Source organism: Panthera pardus, unplaced genomic scaffold (genome assembly GCF_024362965.1).
Source record: "Panthera pardus isolate Hobbes unplaced genomic scaffold, ASM2436296v1 HiC_scaffold_16, whole genome shotgun sequence".
Classification (NCBI taxonomy): domain Eukaryota; kingdom Metazoa; phylum Chordata; class Mammalia; order Carnivora; family Felidae; genus Panthera; species Panthera pardus.
The window spans coordinates 127,447,327-127,473,062 of NW_026526721.1; the positions used below are offsets into that span (position 1 = coordinate 127,447,327).

The 25,736-nt window shown below is 50.5% G+C and overlaps 1 protein-coding gene and 1 long non-coding RNA gene across 6 annotated transcripts in view; one reads left to right on the forward strand and one right to left on the reverse strand.

Annotated features, from left to right (window-relative positions):
- Positions 1 to 16,849, reverse strand: LOC109259404 (uncharacterized). Of its 2 annotated transcripts, XR_002076663.2 has the most exons (4): positions 15,938 to 16,849; positions 14,124 to 14,208; positions 1,082 to 2,779; positions 1 to 734 (listed from the first exon to the last, which is right to left on the reverse strand). It is a non-coding gene; the product is annotated as an uncharacterized LOC109259404 (long non-coding RNA). The 2 variants fall into 2 exon arrangements; XR_002076658.2 differs by having other exon boundaries at positions 1 to 2,779.
- AMOTL2 (angiomotin like 2) overlaps positions 16,354 to 25,736 on the forward strand; it is a 17,944-nt gene continuing 8,561 nt past the window's right edge. For 2 of the 4 annotated variants that reach the window (XM_053903794.1, XM_053903795.1), the window contains exons 1-5: positions 16,354 to 16,375; positions 19,481 to 20,266; positions 22,988 to 23,294; positions 24,301 to 24,445; positions 24,843 to 24,935. In XM_053903794.1, coding sequence (XP_053759769.1) covers positions 19,533 to 20,266; positions 22,988 to 23,294; positions 24,301 to 24,445; positions 24,843 to 24,935 — 1,279 coding nt within the window. In that variant the 5' untranslated portion in view covers positions 16,354 to 16,375; positions 19,481 to 19,532. Of the gene's footprint in view, positions 16,376 to 17,186; positions 17,530 to 19,480; positions 20,267 to 22,987; positions 23,295 to 24,300; positions 24,446 to 24,842; positions 24,936 to 25,736 lie in introns of those variants that run through there. The other 2 variants (XM_019436995.2, XM_019436958.2) reach the window with 2 other exon arrangements.

Sequence of the window (25,736 nt, forward strand, 5' to 3'; positions counted from 1 at the left end):
CATTGTTCAGTGTAGTTTATTATATGCCAATGATAACTCAATAAAATTATTTTTTTTTGATATCCACAAGCATGGTAGGGGGTCAGCAGAGAAGCCCTTGCCAGGTGGCTAGAGCTCAAGAGCAGAGCTCACTCCATCGCCACAGGCTGCCCCCAGATGGCCAAAGTCTGTTGGCAGGAGCTCTGTGTGTGAAAACTACAGCTGGAATAGCTGGAATTCTTCATATAAATTCCAGGAAATCCAGGGACTTCTGGGCACCATATGAAAACATAAGAGGGAAAAAATGGCTCATTTTCTGAGAAAAATGAAGCATATTTTATGGGGTCATGGAGCCTCTGAAACACCACCAACAACCCTTTTTCCTGGTGCCTGTTGGGGCTGGGAGTGGATATGGAGGAGAGAAAAGCCCAGTCCTGCCTGCCCTTCCCAGCCAGGGTCTCACACAGAGGCAGTCTGGCACCCATAGAGGCTGGCAGAAGGGGACGGAGAAGATGGAACTCCTGTAGGCATCCAGGGGGGATAGAGGCAGGCTGGTGCAGGAGCCCTGAACTCGGAGGCGGGGGGAGTTGAGGTGTTCCGGTGAGCCAAAGCAGGGGCATCAGTGTGACCCTGAGGGAGGCTGTGTCACCTGCGGCTTTCCCTGGTGTCCAGACTGAGGTGGAGGCTGTTCCCAGCAAGGACGAGCTCTTCTCTGCAGGTAAAGGTGCACACATATACAGACGTAGGGGCCCTGACTGTGGGCAAAGCAGCAAATCTATTATCCTGGCTTCCTAACCAGATGGAGCTCTTTATAAGCACGGTTTATCACTTTGTAACAAGGCCTCTTCCATTCAACAGACCCTGAGTGTTTTCCCACACGCCCAGCACTCACCTGGAAATCCCGGCCCTCGTGGAGCTTACATTGCGGTGGGAAAAACAGGCCATATGCAAGACAAATAAGTAAATACACAAAGTGCCAGACAGCTATAAAGGCAGTGCACAGAAATTAAGCAGAGAATGGGGACAAGGAGAATGGAAGGGGATGTGGGTGGAACTAGACGAGGAAGGGGGGGAGTCACAAGAAGTTCTAGTGGGACCCTACCTTATCTCTCTGTGGTGGATTTTTTCCCTGAGAGCAGACCACAAAGAATCCAGGTGAACTTTGTTGATCCCCTGGCAGCTGTCACCAAGACCCACTTGTGTTCCTCAGCAGCTCTGACATGAGGAAGACGTGATGACGGCCCCACCACAGATCGTTCCTGGGGGCTATTCAGCCCTGGGTCCAGTGATGAGCCAACTACCCCCCGAACTTTAGTACTTTCCTCATTTCTCTTCCAAGACTACTCTCACTAACCCCACCTCCTAAACGCAGGAAGCTCCTGCCCCTCAGACTCTCATCATTTTCTTAGTTGTCACCATGTACATACACCTTCCATTTATTCAGCCCTATTTGTCTGCCCATGGTCATACCACACCAATTCCCACTTCTGAGCCTTTTTCCTATGCTGCTCCTTGCCTAGAATGCCCTCCTATTCAAACACTTTTCATACTCAAAGGTGAAGCTCTAACCAACCTATTTCCAGAACCTCTCCCTTCCTGTGTCAGCCCTATGAATCCCCTCTTCTTGATCTCCAGCAGCACACCACATTGAGGCAATGTTGTCCCTTTGTCTCACTGTCATCTCCCTAAGGCTAGCTTGGTCCCTGCAGCCACCTTGGGTGTTCCTCTTGTGTCTTTACTTCTTCTCTAGGCCTGAGATGCAAGATTATGCTGAGCACACAAAAGGTATGCCACAGATATAACTCATTCCTCCCTCAAAAACAAGCCTTTGCTTTGTCCAAATTTCCTCCTCTCCATCTGAGAAATGGAAATGGTTTGGAAAATTCCAGCATGGGAGTGTTCAGCCTTATTTGAGTTGTGCAAGTGGGAAAAAATGTGCTTTTCCCCGAATTAACAAATTCCCCAGCCTTTCCTCTGAAAGCAACTTACAAACCTCTGAGCCCAATGTGTAAGCTTGCCAACGTCTTCACCTCTCTGAAGACTCAATTGTCCTCCTGTCTGTATGTCTCATGCACATGTGCATTTGTGGGTGAATGAGGAGGCTGGAATCAGAGTAGAAGTTAACCAATCTTGAAAATAAAGCACGTGACAAGTGGAAAGAGGCAAGCCTTTTGATGCCCATGTCCCTTGGCTTTCCAGCATACTGAGGAAACAATTTCTTAACAGCAGTATGCCCCTACCTGTCTCTATTCTCCCCCTCTGCATGTATCCAAATTCACCCATCCATCCATTCAACAAACACTAATTGAAAGTCAAATGTGGTTGGCAGTTTCTAAAATGGCTCCCATGTTCCCACTTCCTGGTGCTCATATTCTTGTGTAATCCCCTTCCCTTCAGTAGGCACTGGACCTAATAACTTGCTTCTAATGACTAGAATACAGTCAAAGTGATGGGACATCAAATTCAACATTAGTTTACAAAAGACGGTAACTTCCATCTTGGTCACAGTCTCTTTGTCGTTCTTGTTTACTCACTATGATGAGGTCAGCTGCCACGTGGTGAGACGCTCTATGAGGAGCTAGAGTGCCAGGAAATGGAGGGCAGACCTTGGCCAACAGCCTGGTGAGGAACTGAGGTCAGTCAGCAGATTGCAAGACACTGAAGGCTGTCAACAATGCTGTGGGCTTGAAGCCGGTCCTTGCCACTGAGTCTTCAGAGGATAGCACAACCATAGCGGTCTTGTGATGGAGGCTGAGTGGGGGATCCAGCCACCTGCATCCATGTTCCTGACCCACAGTCACTGCAAGATAATAAATGCTATTGTTGCAAGCTTCTGCATTTTGGACTAATTTGTTATGAGGCAATAAATAATTCATACACCAACTATGTGCCAAGCACTCTTGTTGGCCCTGGAGCATAGGAAAGGACAAAACATCTTTGCCCGCATGTAGGTGACAGTCTAGTGAGGGAAGGCAGATGATAAATAAAGTATGGTGACAGAAAAAGCTAAAGCAGTGAAGAGGAATGGTTTTCAGGTGGCTGGTGAGGTGGGGGTGTCAGTGGTTGTAGCCTTTTACATGGGTGTTTGGAGAGGTCTGAGAAGGTGGCATTTGAGCAGAGACCTGTGGTGAGAGCATGAGCCCCGGGCATCCAGGGGAAAAGTGTTCCAGACAGAGGAACAGTCTAGAATGAGTTTTTGTTTTGCTCGGCAAAATAAAATTTAGAGAAGGAGAAACTTTCAGCTTCTCTTTTTAGCCTGTAGAAAAATATCTAAACATAGGCAGCCCACCCGAAATGCATTCCAACTTTCTTCCTGCTCCAGAGAGAGAGAACTCAGAGTCCAGACAGAAGTAAGCTGTGTTTCTGTTTTGTTTGTTTCCTATGTCCTTGATAGAGGCAGTTACTCAGCTTGGCAGGTGGGACTTTGTGATTTTGAGGGGAGGAAGGAGACCGTGTCATGCCTCTCTGCCCTGTCCTCCCCTCTGTGTGGCTTTCCTGCTTGGTGTGGAGTATAGGATGTGGGGGCTGGGCAGCTGAGACCTCAACCCAGAGGGACACCCTCTGGAGAAGACTTGAATTGCCCAATTCACTCTGGGCTCCCTGGAGCCATCAATTCACCTTGGGCCTGACCCTCTCAAGGTCTAAGAAATCCAGCCAGAGCCACTCTTGCTGCCAAGAGTTGGTGGGAGCCGGGGGCACTGAAGACCACTCTCTTGCATCTGCACAGGACTCAGGCTTATCTGAGGAATGTATGGGGAGAGCAGTTTACAAAACGTTTTTTGAGCTGCCCTATGAAGAAAGTAGTCCTGATAGTGTTCTTCTGTTTGCGGGAAAGTGGAGGTTTGGGTAGACTCAGCGTCTCCCCTTCCCCCACCACCTGCTCAGAGGCAGTCTGGACACTGAAGCTTTGACACCAAGCTGCCTGATGGACAACGCTGATTTGTCAGAGGGGATGCCAAGAGCAGTTCTCCTTCCAAAATCTGATCAGGTCCAGATCTGATCCTCTGGCCCAAGTCAGGATTGAATGAATGACTGCTTCTGACTTCTGTCAAATTCTGGCTTTACTTGATCGTTTTCACACCCACGAAATGGGGTGTGAACTTTCCACCCGGCCCATGTTATCCAAAAGGACAGCCTGGCTTTACATGGGCCTTCCCTGGGCAGCCAACAGTGCTCTGCTTCTCCAGACACAGAGGAAAGATGGCGTAAAGACATTTCTAACCAATAAAAATGGGAAGCTCTTGTTACCAGCAAACCCTCATTCAGGGAACACTTCTAGAGCAAGAGGAAAATGATCCCACATGGATGCATGGAGATGAGGAAAGGAACGGAGAGCAATGAAAAGGGTAAAGCTATGGGCAAAACTAAATGAATATCGATGACATATAAGAAAATAATAATAATGTCTTGTGAGGTTTAAAATATACGTGGAATTAAAATTCAGGACAACAAGAGCACAAAGATGGGAAGGGAGTCATGGAGTTAACGTGTTCTAAAATCTTTGCATTGTCCTGGAAGTGGTAAAAGTAGTAATTTATATTAAACTTTAATAAGTCAGGAGGACATTTTGTAATCTCTAGGGTGACCACTGCAAACAATAATAAAAGATTATACAACTAATAAGGTAAATGGAATGGAAGAATAACAAATACTTATAAAGTAAGAAAGGAAAAAGGGAATATAAAACAAGTGAAACAAAAGACAAACAGTGACATGATGGATTTAAACCCAAATATGTTAGTAATTTCATTAAATATACATAGGTTAAATGTTCCAATTAAAATCAAAGGATGTCAGCCTGGATTCGTTTCAAGGAAGGCTGACTGACTCAGGCAGCATGCACCCTCTTGCCTGCTCCTCTTAATCTTAACCCTCTTAATAGTTGGGAGATTGACTTGATAGCTGGAGCTACAGTGGTCATCCTGCAACCATGAGGCTGAGCCCAGAAGCTGTGGCCAAAGGATGAAGGAGCAGAAAGATTAAAAGGAGCCTGGGACACAGAAGATGCTGGGAGCTACCATACCAGCCCTAGGTGACCCACCTCCAGATTTCATGCTTTGTGAAAGAAAAGTAAATCCCTAACTTCTCCCATTCAGTACATTGTCTTTGCATTTTGTCAATGGTTTCCTTTGCTGTGCAAACCCCCTTACTTGGGTGTAGCTCCAAAAGCTTATTTTTGCTCTTGTTTCCCTTGCCTAAGGACACATACCTAGAAAAAATACTGCTAAGGCCAATATCCAAGAAATTGCTACCTATGTTTTTTTCCAAAAGTTTTATGGTTTCAGGTCTCATATTTAGGTATTTAATCCATTTTGAGTTTATTTTTGTGTATGGCATAAGATAGTGGTCCCGTTTCATTCTTTTGCATGTGGTTGTCCAGTTTTCCCAACACCATTTGTTGAAGAAACTATTTTTTCCATTGCATATTCTTGCCTCCCTTGCATTAGATTAATTGACCATATATGCATGAGTCTATTTCTGGGGTCTCTATTCTGTTCAATTGATCGATGTATCTGTTTCTGTGCAGGAAAGGGAACCCTCATGCACTCTTTGTTGGTGGGAATGTAAATTGGCACAGTCACTGTGGAAAACAGTAGAGAGGTTCCTCAAAAAAATGAAAAGTACCATGGGATCCAGTAATTTCGCCATTGAGTATTTCCCTAAAGAAAACAAAAACACTAATTCGAAAAGATATTATGCATCCCTATGTTTATTGCAGCATTATTAACAATAGCCAAGTTGTAGAAGCATCCCAAGTATCCATCCATAGATGAGTGGATAAAGATCGCTCTCTCTCTCTCTCTCTCTCTCTCTCTCTCTCTCACACACACACACACACACACACACACACACACACACACACTGGAATATTACACAGCCATAAGAAAGAATAAGATCTTGTCATTTGTGACAACATGAACAGACCTAGAGGGTATTATGCTAAGTGAAATAAGCCAGACAGAGAAAGACAAATACCATATGATTCCACTTACATGTGGGATCTAAACAAACAAACAAGCAAAAAACAGAAACAATATCATAAAACAGACTGGTGGTTGCCAAAGGGGAACAGGTTGGAGGGACAGGTGAAATAGGTGAAGGGGATTAAGAGGTACAAACCTCCAGTTACAAAATAAATAAGCCACCTGGATGAAAAGCACAGCATAGGGAATATAATCAATAATATTGTAACAATGTTGTGTGGTGACAGATGGTGACTACACTTGCCATGGTGAGCATAGAACTGTCATATCACTGTGAGTGCCATATACCTGAAATCAGTGTAACACTGTATTTTAACTATACTTCAATAAAAATAAAATAAAATAAACTTAACTGTAAGTCACTCTGTGTTGTGTCTAATACTCATGCTTAAGTACAATCTCTGATACACAAGTTTTAGGACATTACATCTGCCAAACTCACTCAGTGTCAGATACTAACCTTAAACCAATTAAACCCACTGGATCGTGCACCATGTAAAACCTCTAAAGAGCACAGTGTGACTCACTCTAAGGGCAGAGCCCACTTAGACCAATTAGACCTCAGGGGGGTTTAATGGATTGGGCCCAGTCACACAAATACCACTAAGTGCCCATCTCACAACCAAAAGGATATTGCTATAATACTTTATAAACAACTTAAATGGGTTGGGAGGGGGGTTTCTTGTAGGCAGCCAACAATTATAAAACAATATGGGTCTTGCCATGGCAAGAACAAGTGTCCATGAGTTTATTCTATTCAGTCAACAATAATTATACAGCACCCACTATGCACCGAACATTGCTCTAGCCATCAGGGAGACAGCAAGAAACAAAATACAGAACTCCCCTGCCTAGCACAGTTTACGTGCTAGTGAGGGAGACAAAAAAATAAGCAAATACGTAAGTGAGACAAATTGCATGTAGAATGGTAAAAAGTTGTGGCGGAAAAAAGTGGAAAGAAGAGAACAGAGAATGAGGTAGATTGCAATTTAAATAATGATTATTCAGTATGATCAGGGGAGGTCATACTGGAAGATGATATTTGATAAAGACCTCAAAGGAGTGAGTAGGCGATAAATGACAAGGCAAAATGTTTCAATCAGCTCTTGCAAAGGTAAGAGGAAGGAGTTGGGAAGGATATAACTTGTCCTCATGAATGGCTTTGGCCAAGGGTGTTGCTTGCTGAAGAACTGCCTTTGAGTCTTAGCAAGGGGGAACCTGGCTTGTGGGAGGTCCCACTGCTGAGTGGTGTAAGGTGAGAATTTAGAGACTTCTCAGCAGAGAGGATAATTATCGTGCATGTCCTGGATGCCATTAGAAGGAAGGTTCCATTCATGCTCCCAACAGCCCTCTGTATGAAGTGGGTTCTGTTATGATGCTCATTTTACACACAAGGAGAGGGAAGCTTATCTTTCTGCCCAAGGTGGTAAAGCCAGTGGGTATGGAGGGAGGCTTCTTGAGCTGCTGCCATCAGCACCTCACAGGCCCACCCTTCGATCTCCAGGAAATGCCCATCAGGGTGACATGCAGGAAGATCAGGGCTTGAAGATAGTGTGGAAGGAAAGGAAAGAGATAGTGTGGAAGACTTGCCTCCCCCTTCCACCTTGGAGAGCCTGGCTGAGCCTGTCCCTCGTCCTCTTGACTGTGGCATTGACAGGGGTTTCATGGGTCCTGGGGGCAGGGGCAGCATAGGTGCGTGCAAGGGACCGTTGGCCAAGTCTCAGCATTAGGGCTTCACAGCTGCAGAGACAAAGGGCTCTGCCTTTACCTCCACCATATTGGGAAGCACCACCCCTCCACCCCATTCCCCCATCCCTACCACTACCCTGGACCTTCCCCCTTTGGCCAGTTGTTCCTCATGCAGATGAAGTGGATTTCTTGGCAGCACTTTTACAGGACCCTTGACCCAAAGGGAAGGGTCTGAAATGTACAGGGTACATAGCTCTCTTAGGGAGAATTTATGGGAGGTCTCTGCCTCTCTCTCTTCCTACCCTTTCCTCCCTGCAGCCAAGGTACCAATGTTTCCTCTGACCTCAGAGGAAACTCCTCTTGTGCCTCTCTAGGGTCACTCCTTTGTCCCAGTGCTGGATTTCATGTCTTTTCCAGCACCAGTCACATTGGATCTGGGATGGGGTTGGGAAGAGTTTGCCAAACAGAATCTGAAAAAGCAGGGCAGGTGGTCAAGACCCACTGGGCTTCCGACAGACTTTCGGCAAGGGCTCCCCTAAATGTGGGATGCGTTGTCTCAGTCTCCAACTCTGGAGCTCTCAGATTCCCCACTAGGACGTTAGACTCTACACTGTGATTTGCCCATACCTGATACCTCCTGAGATCAGTCTACTTTCTTTCAGCCTGTCTTCACTTATGTGGGTGCCTTAAACAAAATATACAGTTTCTTTCCTGCAGGGAATTTTAGACTCTTCCTATAGGTTGACACCATTGTGAACCTCTAAGAAAGAAACACTGTTTATGGAGTCTCTCTAGCATATCTGACCTCAGGTTTTGAGGAACACTTCACAAGGCCAGCACACAGCATACCCTGAGAGCCTCTGCACAAAATAAGTCAGACATTATGATGTGTCCCAAGTGACTCCAGTATCCTGCCCAGTCAAACAACACAACAGTTCAATGGTGCTGAAAGGCCAAGTGCTCTGCCCTTAGGAGGCAGTCAAGGTGGGCCTGGGAACAGCAGTGTTCTCCCAGCCATCCTCTCCTATGAATGCACCTAGAGGAAATGGGCGAGAGTGGAAGCAAGTGGGGTGCCTGGGTGGCTCAGTCGGTTAAGCAACTGACTTTGGCTCAGGTCATGATCTCACCCTCGGTGAGTTTGAGCCCTGCATCAGGCTCTGTGTTGACCCTGGAGCCTGCTTTGGATTCTGTGTCTCCCTCTCTCTGCTCCTCCCCTGCTCACTTTCTCTATCTCTCTGTCTCTTAAAAATAAATAAACATTAAAAAATTTTTTTCTTAAAGTGGAAGCAAGGACAACTGTGGGCCAGCCTTCTCCTGGATACTGGGTTTGGTGAAGGCAAGGTGGCAACTATTTTTTTTAAGTTTATTTATTTATTTTGAGAGAGAGTGAGAGAGAGAGAGCCAGCTGGGGAGGGGCAGAGAGAGAGGGAGACACAAAATCCCAAGCAGGCTCCGTACCGTAAGAACAGAGCCCAATGTACTGCAAGAACAGAGGTCAAACTCACAAACTGTGAGATCATGACGTGAGCCAAGATCAAGAGTTGGACACTTAACCAGCTGAGCCACCCAGGCACCCCCAAGCAAAATGACATCTACAGGGAGTACCACATGCCTCCTGGAACCCCAGCTCAGCCTCTGGGCCTCTAAGTCCCCTCAAGTTTAAAAAGCCTCAAGTCACCCTTTGCCAAGTCTTGGTGGCAGCCCTGTGGTACCAAGGTAGCAGAGTCCCACGTGTCACCCAAGCTGTCACAGAAGCACCCCTATCCCTGGCTTATCCTTGGCGGATGTTTGGGAACCCAGTGCACAGCAGGCCCTGGAGTCATAGAACCAGCCGAACAACCCTGAGCTTGCCAGCTTCCTGCCCCAAGTGCCCGCACCAGTCCTGACAAGGTCTGGAATGAGCCACCTCAGTGAGAAAAATCAAGAGGAGGCTGAGTCCAACCAAATGGGGAGGGGAGAGCAGTACCATTTTCATGCTTCTGCCCCAAATCTGCCTACTGGGTGGGAAAGAGATGAAAGGAAAAAACCTAACCCCTCAGCAAAAGAAATCAGGAGAGGAGAGCGCAAGCAGGAGAGGGATCTCAACAAAATTCTGGAAAATGGAATGCAGACAGATGAGGTTATAGCTTTCTCCCCACAGCCGAGTGTCTGGGAGGGGGAAGAAGCAACCTCAGCAGAGCCTCAAACAATCTTAGCAAATGAAGCCACTGGACACACAAGACAGGGGCAAGGGTGAGGCTGAAACCAGGTGAGCTGTCTGACAGCTTTATGAAGAGGAGATCCCCTCCTTTGCCACATGAGAAGATCAGCACCTCATTCTGTACCACTCTCCTCCCCCCACCCCTGCTGCCAGAGTGGAGAGACTGAGAGGGGAGGGGTCTGGCATAGCCCACTTTTCCCAACCCCCTCTGCTTCCTGTTCTGCTGTCCAAACACTGGCTGCCAGGCTTTCAGCCTCCAGGCAGGAGATTTGGAGGGTCCTTCACTGGGAAGCTGAGTGGCCCAAGGGAAATGATCTACATATTCTACTATTTGGGAGTCCCCATCATCACAGCCAGAACCTTATCCCATCGTTTCTCTGTGAGACCCTCCAAAAGCCCAGCTCTGCATCCACATGGGGCTTCCATCAGCTGTTAAATGCCTCCTTCTTAAATAGGACCAGACAGCCAAGAATCAAGGTCATTTGGGGAAGCCTTAACTACGAAAAACAGAGACCAAAACAAACAAACAGAAAAAATGAACTCCAAGGAAACAGAGATAATGTGGAGATTGGAATAAGAAAACAATTTTCATTGTAATTACTACTCCCGGGGGGGATACAAGAAGATAATTCATGAAACAAGAAGATGATGTTATAAAAGGGAACACTGGATTAAAACCAGCTCTTGAAAATTAAAACTGATAACAAAAATATAGAAGGGTTGAAATTTCCCAGAAAAATAAAAGGTAATGGCAGTGGTGGGGGGGAGTTGTTTAAAATTTAGAGAATCATTTTGGGAGCTCTAACATCCAAATAACTGGAGTTTCGGAAAAGAGAACAGTTAAATTGGAGAAGAGTAACAACAGATGCATATGGGAAACTTCTCAGCACTTAGGGACATGAAGTGCCAGACCAATGGGTCCACAAAGCACGCAAAACAAAGGACAAAATCATATCAAGGCACAACACTGGGAGATTTCAGAACATCAGACGTGTTGAAAAAATCCTCAAAGCTTTAATCCTCAAAGAAAGAAACAGAAAACATTTTAAATCCAGGGATCAGCAATCAGAATCACATCATTGTTTTCCACGGCAACAATGGAAGTAAGAAGGCAATGAGGCAACCTTTTCAAATACAGAAGAAAATTATTAAATTATTTGTAACCTAGGGTTTTATACCCAGCCAAGTATCAGTCCTGCAGAAGAGTACAATGAAGAGATATTAAGACATGAAAGATTTTTTGCCTCCCACAGATCCATTCCTAAGAAGCTACCAGAAGACAAAGACAAGGAATCTGGGAAACAGGGAAGCAAAGTGGGGGAAGGACCATCAATGGAGCCAAAGGGAGGTCCCAAGATGAAAGCTGTTTGGTGCGACCAGACAACAACCCATCCCAACTCCCCCGAAGGGATGCCACAGATCAAACTGGACCTGATAGCACACCAGTGGGCCTATGACACGCACAGAATGGAATTTTAGGATTCTGTCTGTCCGTTTGGGCACAAGTCAATGCTAAATATACAGCACACCTAGAAGATGAAAAATGAGGTAGACATTTAACTGCAATAAAAACAAAAGTTAAATAAGAAACATGGCATAGTATATGATTCAGCTATTAATACCATATACATAGTCATAATAATATAAACACTGAATAGTAATTTAACCAAAACGTGGCATGTAGACACATCAAGAGAATGAGGGAAGAGAAGTGTGTGTGTGTGTGTGTGTGTGTGTGTGTGTGTGTGTGTGGTACATAAGAGAGCTATATCCTAACCTTTTGTAGTAGGAAATAGGTAGATAATACCTAAAACAGAAACACCAAGAAATAAAGAAGTCCATTTTTTTTTTAAATTTAAGTTTAAATGATAGAACATGTAAGACTTAAAAGTGGTTGTCTCTTGGGAATGGAACTTGATGAGGAAAAAGTGGAACAGGGCACTATTTTTACATTATAGTGCTATCTGACTTTTTAATTTTTTTTCTTTCTTATTGAGGTATAGTTACAATAACAAACTGCTCTTATTTAAAGTACACAATCTAGGGACTGGGTGGCTCAGTCGGTTAAGTGTCTGACTCTTGGTTTCCACTCAGGTCATGATCTCACAGTTTGTGAGTTTGAGTCCACATCGGGCTCTGCACCGACAGTGCACCATCTTCTTGGGATTCTCTCTCACTGCCCCTCCCCACCTCTCCCTTTCAAAATAAATAAATAAACTTAAAAAAAATAAAGTACATAATTTGATGTTTTGGCATGTACATATATCATATATATATATACATATTATACACACACACACACACACACACACACACACACCACAAAGTGTCCCTTTATAATCCCTCCCTCTCAGGACCACTCCTGGAGAAGGACATATGGGTGGCTGGAGGTCAGTGGCTCAACGTTTTCTGCTTCTGTTTCAGTGAACCAAGGAGTCTGTGCTTCCAGTGCAGGTTCCTCATATGCCAGCATGGGGAAGACACCTCACAGTCCATCTTGGCCTTCAGCTTGAGAAGCACCTCCTCCAGGATGCCTACCATGACACCCTCCCTGTGTGCATACTCCCTTCTTTAAAGATGGAACTCTCCACTCTCTAGTGTACTACCCTCTTTCTCCCCTGCACTCAGTGACCTGTGAGTCTGCAAGGTTGGACACCTTCCATTCGAGGGCCTGGCTCAGAGCAGTTGCTCAGAAAATATTTGTTCAGTGAATACATGAGATACAAAAAGAAATGCATGAATCGTGAATAGGTGAGTAAATGCCAAGTCTTTTCCCATTATCAATTATTTTAAGGTTGTTTGTGTTAAAGATGATATCTCTTTAAAGACTGTGTGAAAGCCCAGGAGAGGCTGAAATAGGAGGAAAGCTCAGAAACACAACTGAGCCATTAATCCATTCGAGGAGCCTGAGAGACATCTGTCCCTTGTATGAAACCCTGTCCCAAACACGCCCCCCTCGACCCTCCTCTGGGATCCAAGACTCCTCTCCGGAGCCCTGGGAGTAGCTAACTCAAGCAGTTGGGGATGAGGATCACTAGGGGGCACTCTTTCATCATATTGGCCCTGCCCCAATGGCCACAGAAGCCTACCTTGGGGTCTTCTACAAGGACCCTGCAAACCGAGGGGCCGGCCTCTTCACATGCTCTGCAGTCTCTTGCCAATAACAGAGAGGGTCTTTCCAAGGAGCAGTGGCACAACCACTAAAACAGTATCCACTCGGTACAAGGTAGCTTTGCAGAAAAGGCAGGTATTTGGGGCACATTGATATTTCAGAATGACCTTCCTTTCTTTACTGCCTTGAGTGTGTCAGTTCTTAGATCCCCAGTCCCAGCCTGACAGCTGCCCAGGTAAGAATAAACTGAAGGGTACACTCCTGCAATTTACCTATTTACTCACATATCCACTAGACACATTTTCCTTGAAGGACTGGGGACTGGGAGGTTCTGGGCGATTATAGCCCCCAACGTAGGGGGAAGAAATGGGAGCTTACGGCCTGCACAAATCATCCCAGCCTTGGGCCCGCACGAACCTCAGAAGTGGCACAGAGGAAGGCTAGGGGCCCAAGTGGTATGTGTAGTCTGGAAAGTCAGGGCTCCTTCATTTTTTAGGACAGCACTCTCTTAACCTCAACCATTGTGGGACTTAATTTCAAAGATACTCCCTCTCTGGAGAAATTAACCACCCAAACACAAACACTCTGTGAGGCACCCCTGCCTGATGGAGATTCTGGACCTGGAGTGGAAGGCAAGTGAGTGGTAGGAGAGGATTGGGGGGAAAACCTGGATGGAGGAGGACATGGAGAAGGGGGAGTGCAGAACAAAGAGAAGAAGGCCCTTAGCTTGGCTCTTGGAACTGGAGCATTGGAACCTCCATTCCAACATCTAGGTTCTTCCTGTGAATTTACTATCTGCTCCAGATTCTGGTGGGCTTCCTGTTTCCCATAACCTGTCAAAGGAAGTGTCCAGGGGAGGCTGGAAGGGAGAATTTCACAACTAACAGAGCCTTCCTTTGATGTTGCCACCAGGGCCCTGGAGCCCCGCCTCTACCAATCAACCATTTGGGCAATGAGGAGACCATTCTCTTCCCCTCATGTTCCCATTTGGTACAGTGGGACACAATGCCAGATTGAGGCCATATCACAGGCACAGACCCAGCCCCAAGTCCAGGTCTAGGCTAAGGAGGATCCCTTGCTAAGCCCTGTCCACACCTATGATGCAGCCACACCCCTAGGAGCTGAACTTTCCAGAGCAAAGGCATCAAAACTGACTTACTCTGAGAATTGGGTTACCTCTGCATCTTTCCTGGGCAGGATTCCAGACCCAGCCAGCCATGCTGTCACCTGAGAAGAATCATTACCTGCAGGGGGAGAGGGTAAGAGAGAAGGGGAAAAGATGGGTGGAGACGGACAAAGCTGGGAGGAAGAAAGCACTGGCTCACTCACTAGAAGAGCCTCTCTTCCCCTCCCATATGGGAAGATTTATGCACCAGCAGCCTAGCCAACCCAGTGCCCACCTATGCACACCTGCCCCTGGTACATCTTTCACCCAACTACCCCGCACAGCCAGTGTGGCAACCAGCTCAGGCAGGCTTCACTGAGGCCTCTGGCTCTGCCTTGCCTGGGAGGCCCTGCCCTCTAACCTTCTTACAGAGAGGAGGAGAGAGGAGAAGGAGAAGAGAAAGAGGAAAAGAAAGAAGAAATGTGTGTACATTTCAGCCCCCTCCAGGTTTTGGGATCCCTCCCCCTTCCTGTTGCTCTGGGACACAGAGGTGAGGAGTCACAGGGGCCCATTTAGGTCTACAGCAGGTTTATCCACTCCAAGATGTACTTGCTTGACTCTAGCGGCCTTGAGCGGGCCCCTTTCTGTAACCATCTCAAGAATGTTTGTCAAGCATTTTGTCAGGTACCCCCCCCCCCAAAGACGTCCCTGAAAGATAGGACTCTACCATATGACCTTTCCCCTGATTTTGCAATCCCAGAGGGCACATGCCTACTCTCATACCTCCACCAAGTGTCTCCAAGAAGAATTCCATCCACGGGGTAAAGCCACCTGGGACCTCTTCTTCTCCCTTCCTTTTTAGTTCTAAAATTTTTACCAAGTGTATCTAGTTGGGACAGTGACATATTGGCCTTAGCTTCTCTTTGTGAGATGGTCTTTGGATGGCCAAATACCCCTTAGCTTGGCACAAAAGACTTATGTTCTCATTTGTCTCAGAGCCGATCATTATTTGTAACGCAATATTTGGCTTCTGAGTAAATCACACACACAGACACACATCTTTGGGGAGGACTTCATTAAAAATTAACAATGTCCCTGGCTAGTAAATAGCTCTTTGAACTTAAAACATTTTCTCGTCCCTGGTCTCTCCAGCAGATCCGGGGCTTGTAAACTCCATGGTGAGGGGAGGAAAGGACCTTACTGGGGGTAGGACTCAGCCTTCACTCTCCCAGGGGATAGGGTCCTGAGTCCCCCACATGCAGATGTTGGGAGGCCCAGTGTGGTCAGGGCTCAGGAGTGGCACACAGAACTGTGGGAGTAGAGGAGAAAGGCGGCTGGGAAGAGGGTAAGGAGAGGTGGGTAGGGTGTGTCTGAAGAAGAGGTGTAGGCCAGCACAGATGGACCAGCCTAGAGGAAAAGTGGGGGAGGGAGCATCCTAGGAGCAGAGGAAAGAACTTCATCCAGGTCAAGAATAGCAGGACCAAGATGGGTGGACACCAGGGAGGGCCCTGACTGGCAGGGGTATAGGAGGGAATGAAGCTGAGACTGAAACAGAGCAGATGGAGAGAGGAGGGCTCCCAGAGTCTTTCTTGGACCTCTAGGGAGCCCGGGTTCCGGTGGCAACGGAAGGGTTTTGAGAAAGAAAAACTGAGCAGCCCAGAGGTTGCCTGGCTTCATCGCTCACGCTCTCTGTGACCCTGGGGCAAGCTAATTAACCTCCCTGAGCCTTGGTTTCCTCACTTATGACACAGGGATGATAACAGAACTCCCCGGGAGGATGATTGGGAGGGCTGACCGGGATGACGAGGCGAAAAGCGGGTGGTGGCACACCGCGCGCACTGCGTAAATTTAGGGGTGCTGATTACTACCTTTTTCCGGAAGAGTTGGACAGAGCGCCTGGCGGCGGGTGATTCAGTTGGTTAGGTGGATCAAATTAACCAGAAGATTTTCAACTCAGATTCACACTTCCTGTGGAGACAGGCCCTAAAAGAGCTGGCGAAGGTGTTTGTAAACAATAACAGGGCAATTCAAAGGTCGCCGCTGACGGTGAAAGCAGTGGGGGGTTAGGGAAGAGGCTCCAGGGGAAGCAGTCTTCTCTTCGCCGGGGGAGGAGGGGCTGGTAGGATCCAAGATAGGCAGGTGTGGACACCTTTGCGGTCTTCCTTCCCTTGAATACACACATACAGACACACGCACGCGCGCGCGCGCATCACCCCCCAAGCCCTCTCCCGCAGCAACACCCAGAACCCCTCAGCGACACGCGATTGCCCATCTCCCGGCGTCGTCCCGCCGACAGGGAAGAAGGAGTGAGTGGAAGGCCGGACGCAGTTGGGGGGCGGTAACGGCCGAGGGGATTAATTCTTCTCCCGCAGCCCTGAAGGCAAAGCGTGGCTGTGGCGTGGGGAGAGGCGCAGTGCGTCCTGGAGGGCCCTGGGCCGCGCGGGAACGGAGCTCTGGGGCCGGGCGCCTGGCCCGCAGCGCCGCCTCCCGGGAGGAAGGCGGGGGCCGGGAGGAGGGAGCCGGAGGAGGCGGAGGGCGGAGGAGGGCGGCGCGCTGAGAGGTTATTTGTGGTTCGCTTTGATCCCGAGGGGGAACCTGAAACTCTCACATTCCTGGCATAGCAGCCGCCTCCGGCGCGGGCCGACCCTGGGGCTGCGCGCTGGGGCCCGAGCGGCCAGAGCGTCGGCGCCACCGCCTAGTGCACACCTCCGCCGCCGAGCTGAGCTGAGCTGAGCGGAGCTGGGCCGGGTCGTCGGGTCTGACTGCGCCAAGCACCCGGGGGCCGCCAGCGGTAAGGAAGGCCGCTCGGCGCTTCGGGGAGCGCTCGGGTCGGGAGAGACGCGTCCAGCCGAAGCCAGAGCCCCCGCGCAGCCCGCTCTTTTCTGGGAGCGGGAGCCCGGCGCTCTAAGCGTCCTCGGGATGCAGTGCGCCCTTTCCAGGAAGCCGCGGGGGCTACCCGGGACCATTCCTCGCTGAGGGCGCTACGCAATGCGCCTGGGTCGGGGGCTCTAGCTGGCGCGGGGTCCCCTGGGGCTGGGAGAGGGGGCAGCCTCTGGGGAGAGCGTTGTCATGTGTTTTGGGCCGTGGGTTGAAGACAGCGGCGCAGAAAAGGGCAGGAGACGCCGCTTAGAGTTCAAGTTGGGCCCTGGGGCTGATCTGGTTGGTTAGGTGGGGATTACAGGTGTCTTTGCCCCCAACTAGTCCAAGAATTCCTCTTTGTCTTCCTTGGAAAATCCTCTCTGGAGCCACTGACTGGCTCTCACTTAGAAAGAATGCAGCCGGCCGTCCAGCCCGGTGACGTCAGCGTTGGAGCATTTGGAAAACAAAGAGGGCTCGGGAGGCTGGGAGGGAGGCGGACCCGCGACGCTTAAAGAACTCCGTGGGCCTCCGGCTACCCTCCCCTGCTCGCTCTAGGTGCACCGGCGGCCTTCCAGGTGTTCGTGGTCGGCTTGGAGTCTGGGTAGGGCGGGATCCCTGGCTGGGGTGCAGTCTGACTTAGGGACCGTCGCTTGGGTTCCTTAGGCGAGCGTGAGCCCCGGAGGGAGCCGGAGTTGCGTGCTTACTTAGGAAGGGGGTGGGGGTTCAGAGAACCAGGAGCGCTGGTGCAGCAAAGGTGCACGGCCCGGGTCGTGGTCGCAGATTTTAGTAAGGCCTCAGCTGAAGGGATGTGCATCTGAGGCGTCTGACGGGGACAGATTCGGATGAGAGGCCCCGGAAGTGTTCCCTGCTCCCAGGCACACCGTTGGCGGAGAGGAGACCAGGAATCTGTCCAGAAAGCTCTGCATTCCCCGGTCTTTCTCAGCAGGTTTCAGCCCAGACTGATTACTTTAGGAAATGCCCCGCAGATGAAACCTTGGGGCGAATTGATTCCAGTTTGTTTTGCCTCTGGTAACTCTGGAGTCTTGCATCTCCAGCCTCCTGTGTGTAGGGAGAAGGGGCCGCATGGTGGGGTGCCAAGAAGGATGGGTACAGAGATGCCTTCCAGACTCCACTCCCTCTCCTCATTTCTGGGCAGCCAGGAGGAAGGAGCGGATTGGGAATGGCTGCTCTGCCAACCTACCAAGCCCAAATAGCAGCAGGGCACTGGGGCTAGTTCTGTGGCGGAGGAGGCGCCACGTTCTGCCTGCTCCCCTCCCCCCATACACAAGGACCTATGGAGATATGGTTTTGTTTGGTTTTCCCTGAATCTAGTTTGGAGGTTTGTGTTGGAGGAGGCTGTGGGAAGGGAGCCAGGTGAGGTGGGCGGTCTTCCAGGACATGAGCCACTGAGAGCCCAAGCTCAGAAGAGAATATCTTCCTCAGGAGATAGGATCTCCCTGCATTTGAGGCTTCCAGGCCCCAGCCCCAGGTCCCTGCAACCAAGAGCCTCTCCCTTGCTCGCTTACGTCTCCAATTGGCTCAAATGGGTGTTACTGGTATCAAAATGCTGAGTGCCCATCCCCTATGTGGCATAGGACCGTTGAGGTCTTTTCCAATGTAGCAAGTGCGTGTGTCTGTGTGTAAGGGGGACGGTCATAAAATCAAAGACAGGGTGCTACCCTTTCTTTTTCCTGGAGCATCCATGCGGTTGCTGTCAGCACACAGACTGTGTGACTTACCCGCACACCTGGATGAGTGGCACCTTTTTGCCTCAGTTCACAAAACCATGGTCCTACTGTAGCTTCTCTTTCATCGCATATTCAGCAAACCAGCATTTTTTCCTTTCTCCTGTTCACCTTGCAGAGTAACTGCCAAGGTCATCCCATGACAGGGAGGGCTCAGCATGGTAAAGGGTGGCGAGTTAACTGCTAAGACTAGGGCTTAAGCATGCAACATTCTAGAGGGAGCTTGGGGCAGTTTGCCCAAGGCTTTTACTAGGCTGGACTCGTTCTTTACCACCTGCCAATAAACTGGGCCCCTGTCCATCCCTAGACTGGCCTGCTCAGTGGTTATGGCTGAACTACCCCTGCTCTGGAGTCTCTCATCAGCCTTTTCAATGGGAAGCAGACTGCAGGAGGCTGGGGTTCCTGGGTGATTGATTACCCACTAGGTTACTGTGTCTTTTTCTTTAGACACAGTAAAGATGCAGCTATGCCTCCGTACTAAGTGTGAATATGATGGTATGGCAACCCTTTGCTAAGGATTCACAGCGCACCAGGAGCTCAGCAGCCATTGCCTCATTTAATTTTCAACTCCATGAGCAGGCATTATTCCTTACATTTTTCTGATGGAGAAACGGAGGCTCAGAGGTTAGGCAACCTGCCTTAATCAGTAGGCGGCAGCATTGGCAGTTGAACCCAGCCTTGCGTGACCCTCCATAGCCTTGCTCTTTGCCATTCTGCTTTGGACCAGAGTGTAATGGAAAGTCTCCCTGTTCCTCTCCCAGGTACTCCCACTGATTGCTCTTCTTTCTCTTCTCTCGGATGCCCTAGGGCCAGGTGCCACCGGCCACTGTTCAGGCAGGGGTGTGCAAGCCAAGGAAGCATGAGGACTCTGGAAGACTCCTCGGGGACAGTCCTGCACCGCCTCATCCAGGAGCAGCTGCGCTATGGCAACCTGACTGAGACACGCACACTGCTGGCCATCCAACAGCAGGCCCTGCGGGGTGGGGCTGGGGCTGGGAGCACAGGGAGCCCCCAGGCCTCCGTGGAGCTCTTGGCACCCGAGGACACTCAGGTGCTACAGCAGGCCACAAGGCAGGAGCCCCAGGGCCAGGAGCACCAGGGCGGTGAGACCCACCTGGCAGAGAACACCCTCTACCGGCTGTGCGCACAGCCCAGCAAGGGTGAGGAGCTACCCACCTATGAAGAAGCTAAAGCCCATTCGCAGTATTATGCGGCCCAGCAGGCAGGGCCCCGGCCACACGTAGGGGACCGGGATCCCCGAGGGGCCTCCGGAGGCAATCGGAGCCAGGATGAGGCGCTGCGGGAGCTGAGGCACGGGCACGTGCGCTCCCTGAGTGAACGGCTCCTGCAGCTGTCCCTGGAGAGGAATGGTGCCCGGGCCCCCAGCCACATGAGCTCCTCCCACAGCTTCCCACAGCTGGCCCGCAATCAGCAGGGGCCCCCACCCAGAGGCCCTCCTGCCGAGGGCCCAGAGCCCCGTGGACCTCCGCCTCAGTACCCACACGTTGTGCTGGCTCATGAGACCGCCACTGCTGTCACCGACCCACGGTACCGCACCCGCGGGAGCCCACACTTCCAGCATGCTGAAGTCAGGTAACTGCCCACCCTGCTCTTTCAAGCTCTTGACCTTCTTCCAGTGTAGTTCTCCCCAGGGTGGAGAGCCTCCAGACAGCAGCACCTTGTGTCAGGGCTGGCCAGCCCCAGAGGAAGGCTGTTGATACCTGCCTCCTTTCCAAGAAGGAGGGGCTGACGCCTGGAGGAAAGTAGGACTTAGCCAAGGTCACATGAGAACTTAGTGGCATCTTTTGCTTTAATTTGGAGATGGATACCATTGTGTAATTAGCTGTAGCGGTCAAATAACTAAGGTTCCCAGAGGGTACAAGTTACAGCAGGGGGTTAAAGGTTAGGTTTTCAAAAGAACTTGCTAAAGACAAGGGTTGGGAATCATCGCCAAACTGTTTCCAAGCTAAGTGGCAAGAAAGTGGGACCTCCTTCTCTGGAGACTCTTAAGACCAAGTGGACAGTTTGCTTTCTGTGATTAATGGAGGGCATTCCTAACTGGAGGCAGGAAGGACCAGATGGCCTCCTTAAAGACCTCTCTGTGTCCTACACCAGGGCAGGAGCCACCCTGTCACTACCATTCATTTCCTTTCATGTTTTCCCACATGCTCCAGGTGGCTGGAGCCTGTAGCAGGAGAGGACATGGGGTCCGGGCAAGCCCCTTTCTGTGGAGCCTTGGAAAGGGCTGCTGGGGGATGTAGAACTTGATTCTGAAGCCTTTAGAGGATGTGATTTGGCTTACTTCTTTAAGAAGGCCCCTCAGGCTGCATGTAGGGAATGGATTCTAAGGGGCAAGAATGGAAGCAGGAGACCAGGAGGAGGCAGAAAGCCCAGCTTGCAGAAATACTGGTTCCTAGAAATGAGGCTCTGCCCCAGGCTTCTGACTTGGCCCAGCACCTTCTGAGAAGCTGATACACACCCTTCATGTTACACACTCTGCATCTCCCCCGCCGATGGTGGTCCAGGAAACCCCTGAATCTGCAGACTCCTTTCCTCTGGAGCCTCAAGGTCGAAGTCTTGTTCTCTTCATTCTTGCTGAGTCTTCATTTAGTCACCCACTTTCCCACCGCTTGGTCTTTTCCTGGGATAGATGCCTTTCCTTGCTCTCGAGAAATGAGTGACGCCATGGTGTTGGTATGAGGGAAGTAGAGGACGGAACCCTATGGGTTTTCTCCAGCCTCCACCTCTCGCGTCCCCATCTTATCTCCTTTCTCAGGGCTTGGTCAGGGAGAGTTTCGGAAGCTGAGTCGTGGGTTTCTAGTTTTGGAGCAGCCTTATTGAGCCCTGTCAGGAAAAGATAATATCGTGGAAAGGAAGTAGACCGCAGGAGAACAAAAAAGGGAGGGAGGGGGAGGGGCAACACGGGGAGGGGGGGCCGGAGAGCAAGTGTGAAGGGAAAGGAGACTATTCTTCCTCAGAGCTAAGTCATCCTCAAAGAATGCCAGTTGTGTCTGCCTAGCCCAGTGCAGGGGGAAGAAAGTTTGTGAAGCAACCCTGAGAATGCCACATTTAGCAGTGCAGGGAGAGTTTGGACATTCCAGTGGAGACCCTCTGCTCAGCTCTCACTAGGAGCTCTAGCTTAGGCAGTAAGAGAAGCAGATCTGCCCATCCTTTCGTTTCAGCTGATCAGAGAAGGCTTAATCGTTGGGAACTAGGGGCAGGGACTTTTCTTTCAGCCTAGGGTCCTAAGAGGAGCCGGGGAGGAAGGGCATGAGTGCTGAGGGGATGGACCCAGAAGTGGAATTCAGCTCTCATGTAGCTTCTGGGGCCTGGAAAATTCCTGGTGTAACTGAGGAAGTCTGTTCTTTTATACCTGGAGTCACAAGGCCCCAGCAAGTCTCTGTGACCAGCTTCCACCCCCACCTCCACGGGGTTCTGAGGAGAATGTTGCACCATTGCTAGAGGCCAGTAAAACATTGTCCCTAAACTCAGGGTATTGCGGTAGTCCAGAGGTGGCTCCATCTAGTGCGTGGGTTACATTTACTCTACGAAGACAATAGGCTGCAGTTGTCAGTAGGAGAGGTAGAGGATGTGCCACCATTGTGGATCATGTGCTGTAGGCCCAGCACTTGCCAGGCTTTGTGTTGCCTGGTGAGCCCCGTGAGGCTGGAGATCCTCACCCTCATGATTTAGCAGAGGCATGCTGGCACCCTGGGGATTTGAATGCCTGTTTTGTCAGACTTTGGAGCTCAGACTCTTACCCTGACATCTATCTCACCACTCTGCCCTTAGCCACAGTATTCTAAAAATGTTTCTGTGAAGGGTGATGGGACCCAAAATAGGAGGGAGAAAATGTGGATGTGCTACACTGGCAGGTGCTAGTGTAAGAGGCTTATAACAGACAGAGGGGTAGCTGCTGAGGCTCAGCCACCAAGTGGCCCAGGGGCCTGGAAGACTGTGTGCTCAAGTCATGATTGACGTGGCCTCCAGACCCAAAAAGAACCTTGTATGGATTAGAAAGTTCAAGTGTGCCTTGTTTAAGATGCCTTATTTAAGTACTGGTTGCTTACCAGGACCAGGACTACTCAGGCTGGTCCCCAGGGCCTTGACCACATAAGGCTGGGCATGAAATAAGCATCCTGATGTTAACCCCCTCTAGCCCCATTCTCTTGGCCCTTGAGGGTCTTAGGTAGACACTGTGTGGAAAAGGCCTCCTCCATTATGCCAGGAGGGCTGGGCCCACTCAGGGTTGCTCAGCGGTGGGAACCATGGGGGTCTATATAGTCTCTGAACACTGTCTCTTCTGTTCCCCAGGATCCTGCAGGCCCAGGTGCCCCCTGTGTTCCTCCAGCAACAACAGCAGTACCAGTACCTACAGCCGGCCCAGGAGCACCCCCTGCCACCACATCCAGCTGCTCTCAGCCATGGCGCCCTAGGCTCCCTCAGTCCACCTGAAGTGGAGGGGCCAGCAAGCAGCCAGGCGTCTTCAGCCACCTCGGGCAGCGCCCACCTGGCCCAGATGGAGACTGTGCTGAGGGAGAATGCCAGGCTGCAGAGGGACAACGAGAGGCTGCAGAGGGAGCTGGAGAGCTCAGCAGAGAAGGCTGGCCGCATTGAGAAGGTAGGCCTTGCTGGGACCTCAGAGGGGCAAGGGGGAGCTGGCCCCCACCCCCTCATGCTTCCTATGCCCTCCCTCGCCAACTCTAGACAGCTGGGGAGCAGCCGCAAGGCTGGCAGAGCAGGCCTGGAGTGTGAGCAGTTGCTGGCCAGTAGTGATTAGAAAGAGCCCATTCACCAGCTCCCTGCACACCCTTCCCCTGCACACACCCCCTCCTGCGGACACCTCCCACAGAGAGCCCTTTGTGTCCCCCACACAACAGTAAGTCTGTTCTAGGCTGGCCCTGGCCAAAGAGAAAGCCCCTCCTCTTGGAAAAAACGAGCTACTTATTGGAATCACAGGCCAGCTCAGAGCACGTGCAGAACCTGCCAGCAGCCAAGTGGGAGGGGCAGTGGGGGTAGGCTGGCCCTCTGCAGTGGATGGTGATGGCTAGAGGAGGAAATACTCCAGGCAGAGGCAGTTCAGGCTGGGGTCTGGTGCCCTGTTCCTCAGTGAAGGTTTACCAGCCATGCATTCAGCTTTGACAGGTGGCCTCAGGCCTCCTGTGACTGTCCTGTGGAGTCCGAGGTAGCTCAAAGCCCGGGACATGGCTGGAGTCTTTTTGTGCCCCCTCCTGGTCCACTGTGCTCAGATTCTCAGTAGGAACTGGACAAAAGTAAAATGCATCTTTCTGGATGTTGGGTGCAGGAAAGCTGTGTTAAGTCACTTGAGGCAGCCACTTCCAGAATACCTGGCCCTGGGTTCACTCAGCATCTGGACCTTGGCACAATTGATGGGACCCTCGCTTGCTGGTTCTTGTAGTCTGATTCATATCTGGAGGCCACAAGCTTCTGACCGTCCCACTATAGCCACCTGGATATTTTGCTGTTGCTTTTTATTCTCTCCTCTCTCACCCTTCCTGATGGAGAGTAGCAGAGCAGCCTGGGCCTGTGGAGGGGACCTTGATTGCTACCCACTCGCAGGGATCTCTCCCCTTCCTTCACCTCTTCTGTCTGCCTCTTTCTTGCAGCTGGAAAGTGAAATCCAGCGGCTCTCTGAGGCCCACGAGAGCCTGACCAGAGCCTCTTCCAAGCGGGAGGCCCTGGAGAAGACCATGCGGAACAAAATGGACAGTGAAATGAGGAGGCTGCAGGACTTCAACAGGGATCTCAGAGGTGAGGGAGGTCACCCAGGTGAGGGACCTGGGTGGGGAGCGTCTCTGGAGGGCTTGATCCCTCTGTTCCAGGGAGACATTCAGAATCTCTGCTGTCTGCAAAAATAAGTGTAAACTGGCTTGGAGGGAACCAGGCTGCAACTCGTAGGGGGCCACCTTGACAGAAGGATGCTTGTCTCTGTTCTATGCCTTGGAGCCTCTTGGGGGGCCCCCATCTATGTGGCTCAGTGCTCTCTCCTCATTAGGCCCTCAGCACGCCTGGGGGCTTCCCTGTCAGCCCATCCCCAGTTTGGACAGCGCAGCCCCACAGACAGGACCCCAAGGGACACCCGGGCAGGTAGTTTCACCTGATACTGAAACATCTTTCCTGAAAATATTTTTTCCTTCATTTGAAACAGAGAGATTGGAATCTGCAAACCGCCGCCTGGCGACCAAGACACAGGAGGCCCAGGCAGGCAGTCAGGACATGGTGGCCAAGCTGCTTGCTCAAAGTGAGTAGGGGTCACATGCAGATGCCTGGACAGATGTGTGGGTGGCGAGACCACAGCAGTGACTGTGGACAGGGAGGATTGGCCCTCCTGCTTATGAAAGCAATGCTTTGAGCATAGGATTACTAGATGCCTACTATGCACCCAGCACTGGACTGGACTGGCTGGGAGGGGTGGCCTCCAAAGAATAAGATCTGGTTCCATATTTGTTGGAGAGATCAGTGGATACAAGAGGGACAGCTGGGGTGCAGTGATTTGCTGAGCTGTGGTGCTGTGTCAGTACAGTACAGTATCCTGCAGGATTGAAGGTGTAGGGAGCAGGGGGGAGGCCAGATCGCCCTGGAGGCAAGTAAGAAGAGAGAGAAGGAATGTGAGTTTCCTCAGGAAGTTCCAGACAGCAGAAAGGTTGGGGGTGCCTGGTTGGAATGTGAGAAGCTGGGGTGCATGATGCAACTGGGCCATAACAAGGTGTCCAAGTGGAGGTACCTGCAGATGACCAAAAATGGGTTCCTCGAGCTTAACCAGCAGGTGCAGTCTAAGGAAGGGGTTTGGGAAGCTACTCTAATGGGTGGTGGAAGGCTTCTTGAAGAGAGTGGATGAGTTCACCATTGACTAGCCTTTTCAATCAGTGATTTATTTGTTCTTTAGGAGAACCATGCTAAGCACCTATCATGTATCTGGCAGAGGGTGGGAGCAGGCCCTGGAAGGTACAGCGGCAGGAAAGTCAAGAGAGAGGGGTTGAGCTTGAGAAAGGAGCAGGGCCTTCTAACCACAGATTCAAGGGAACAAGGGTGTCTGTGGCCC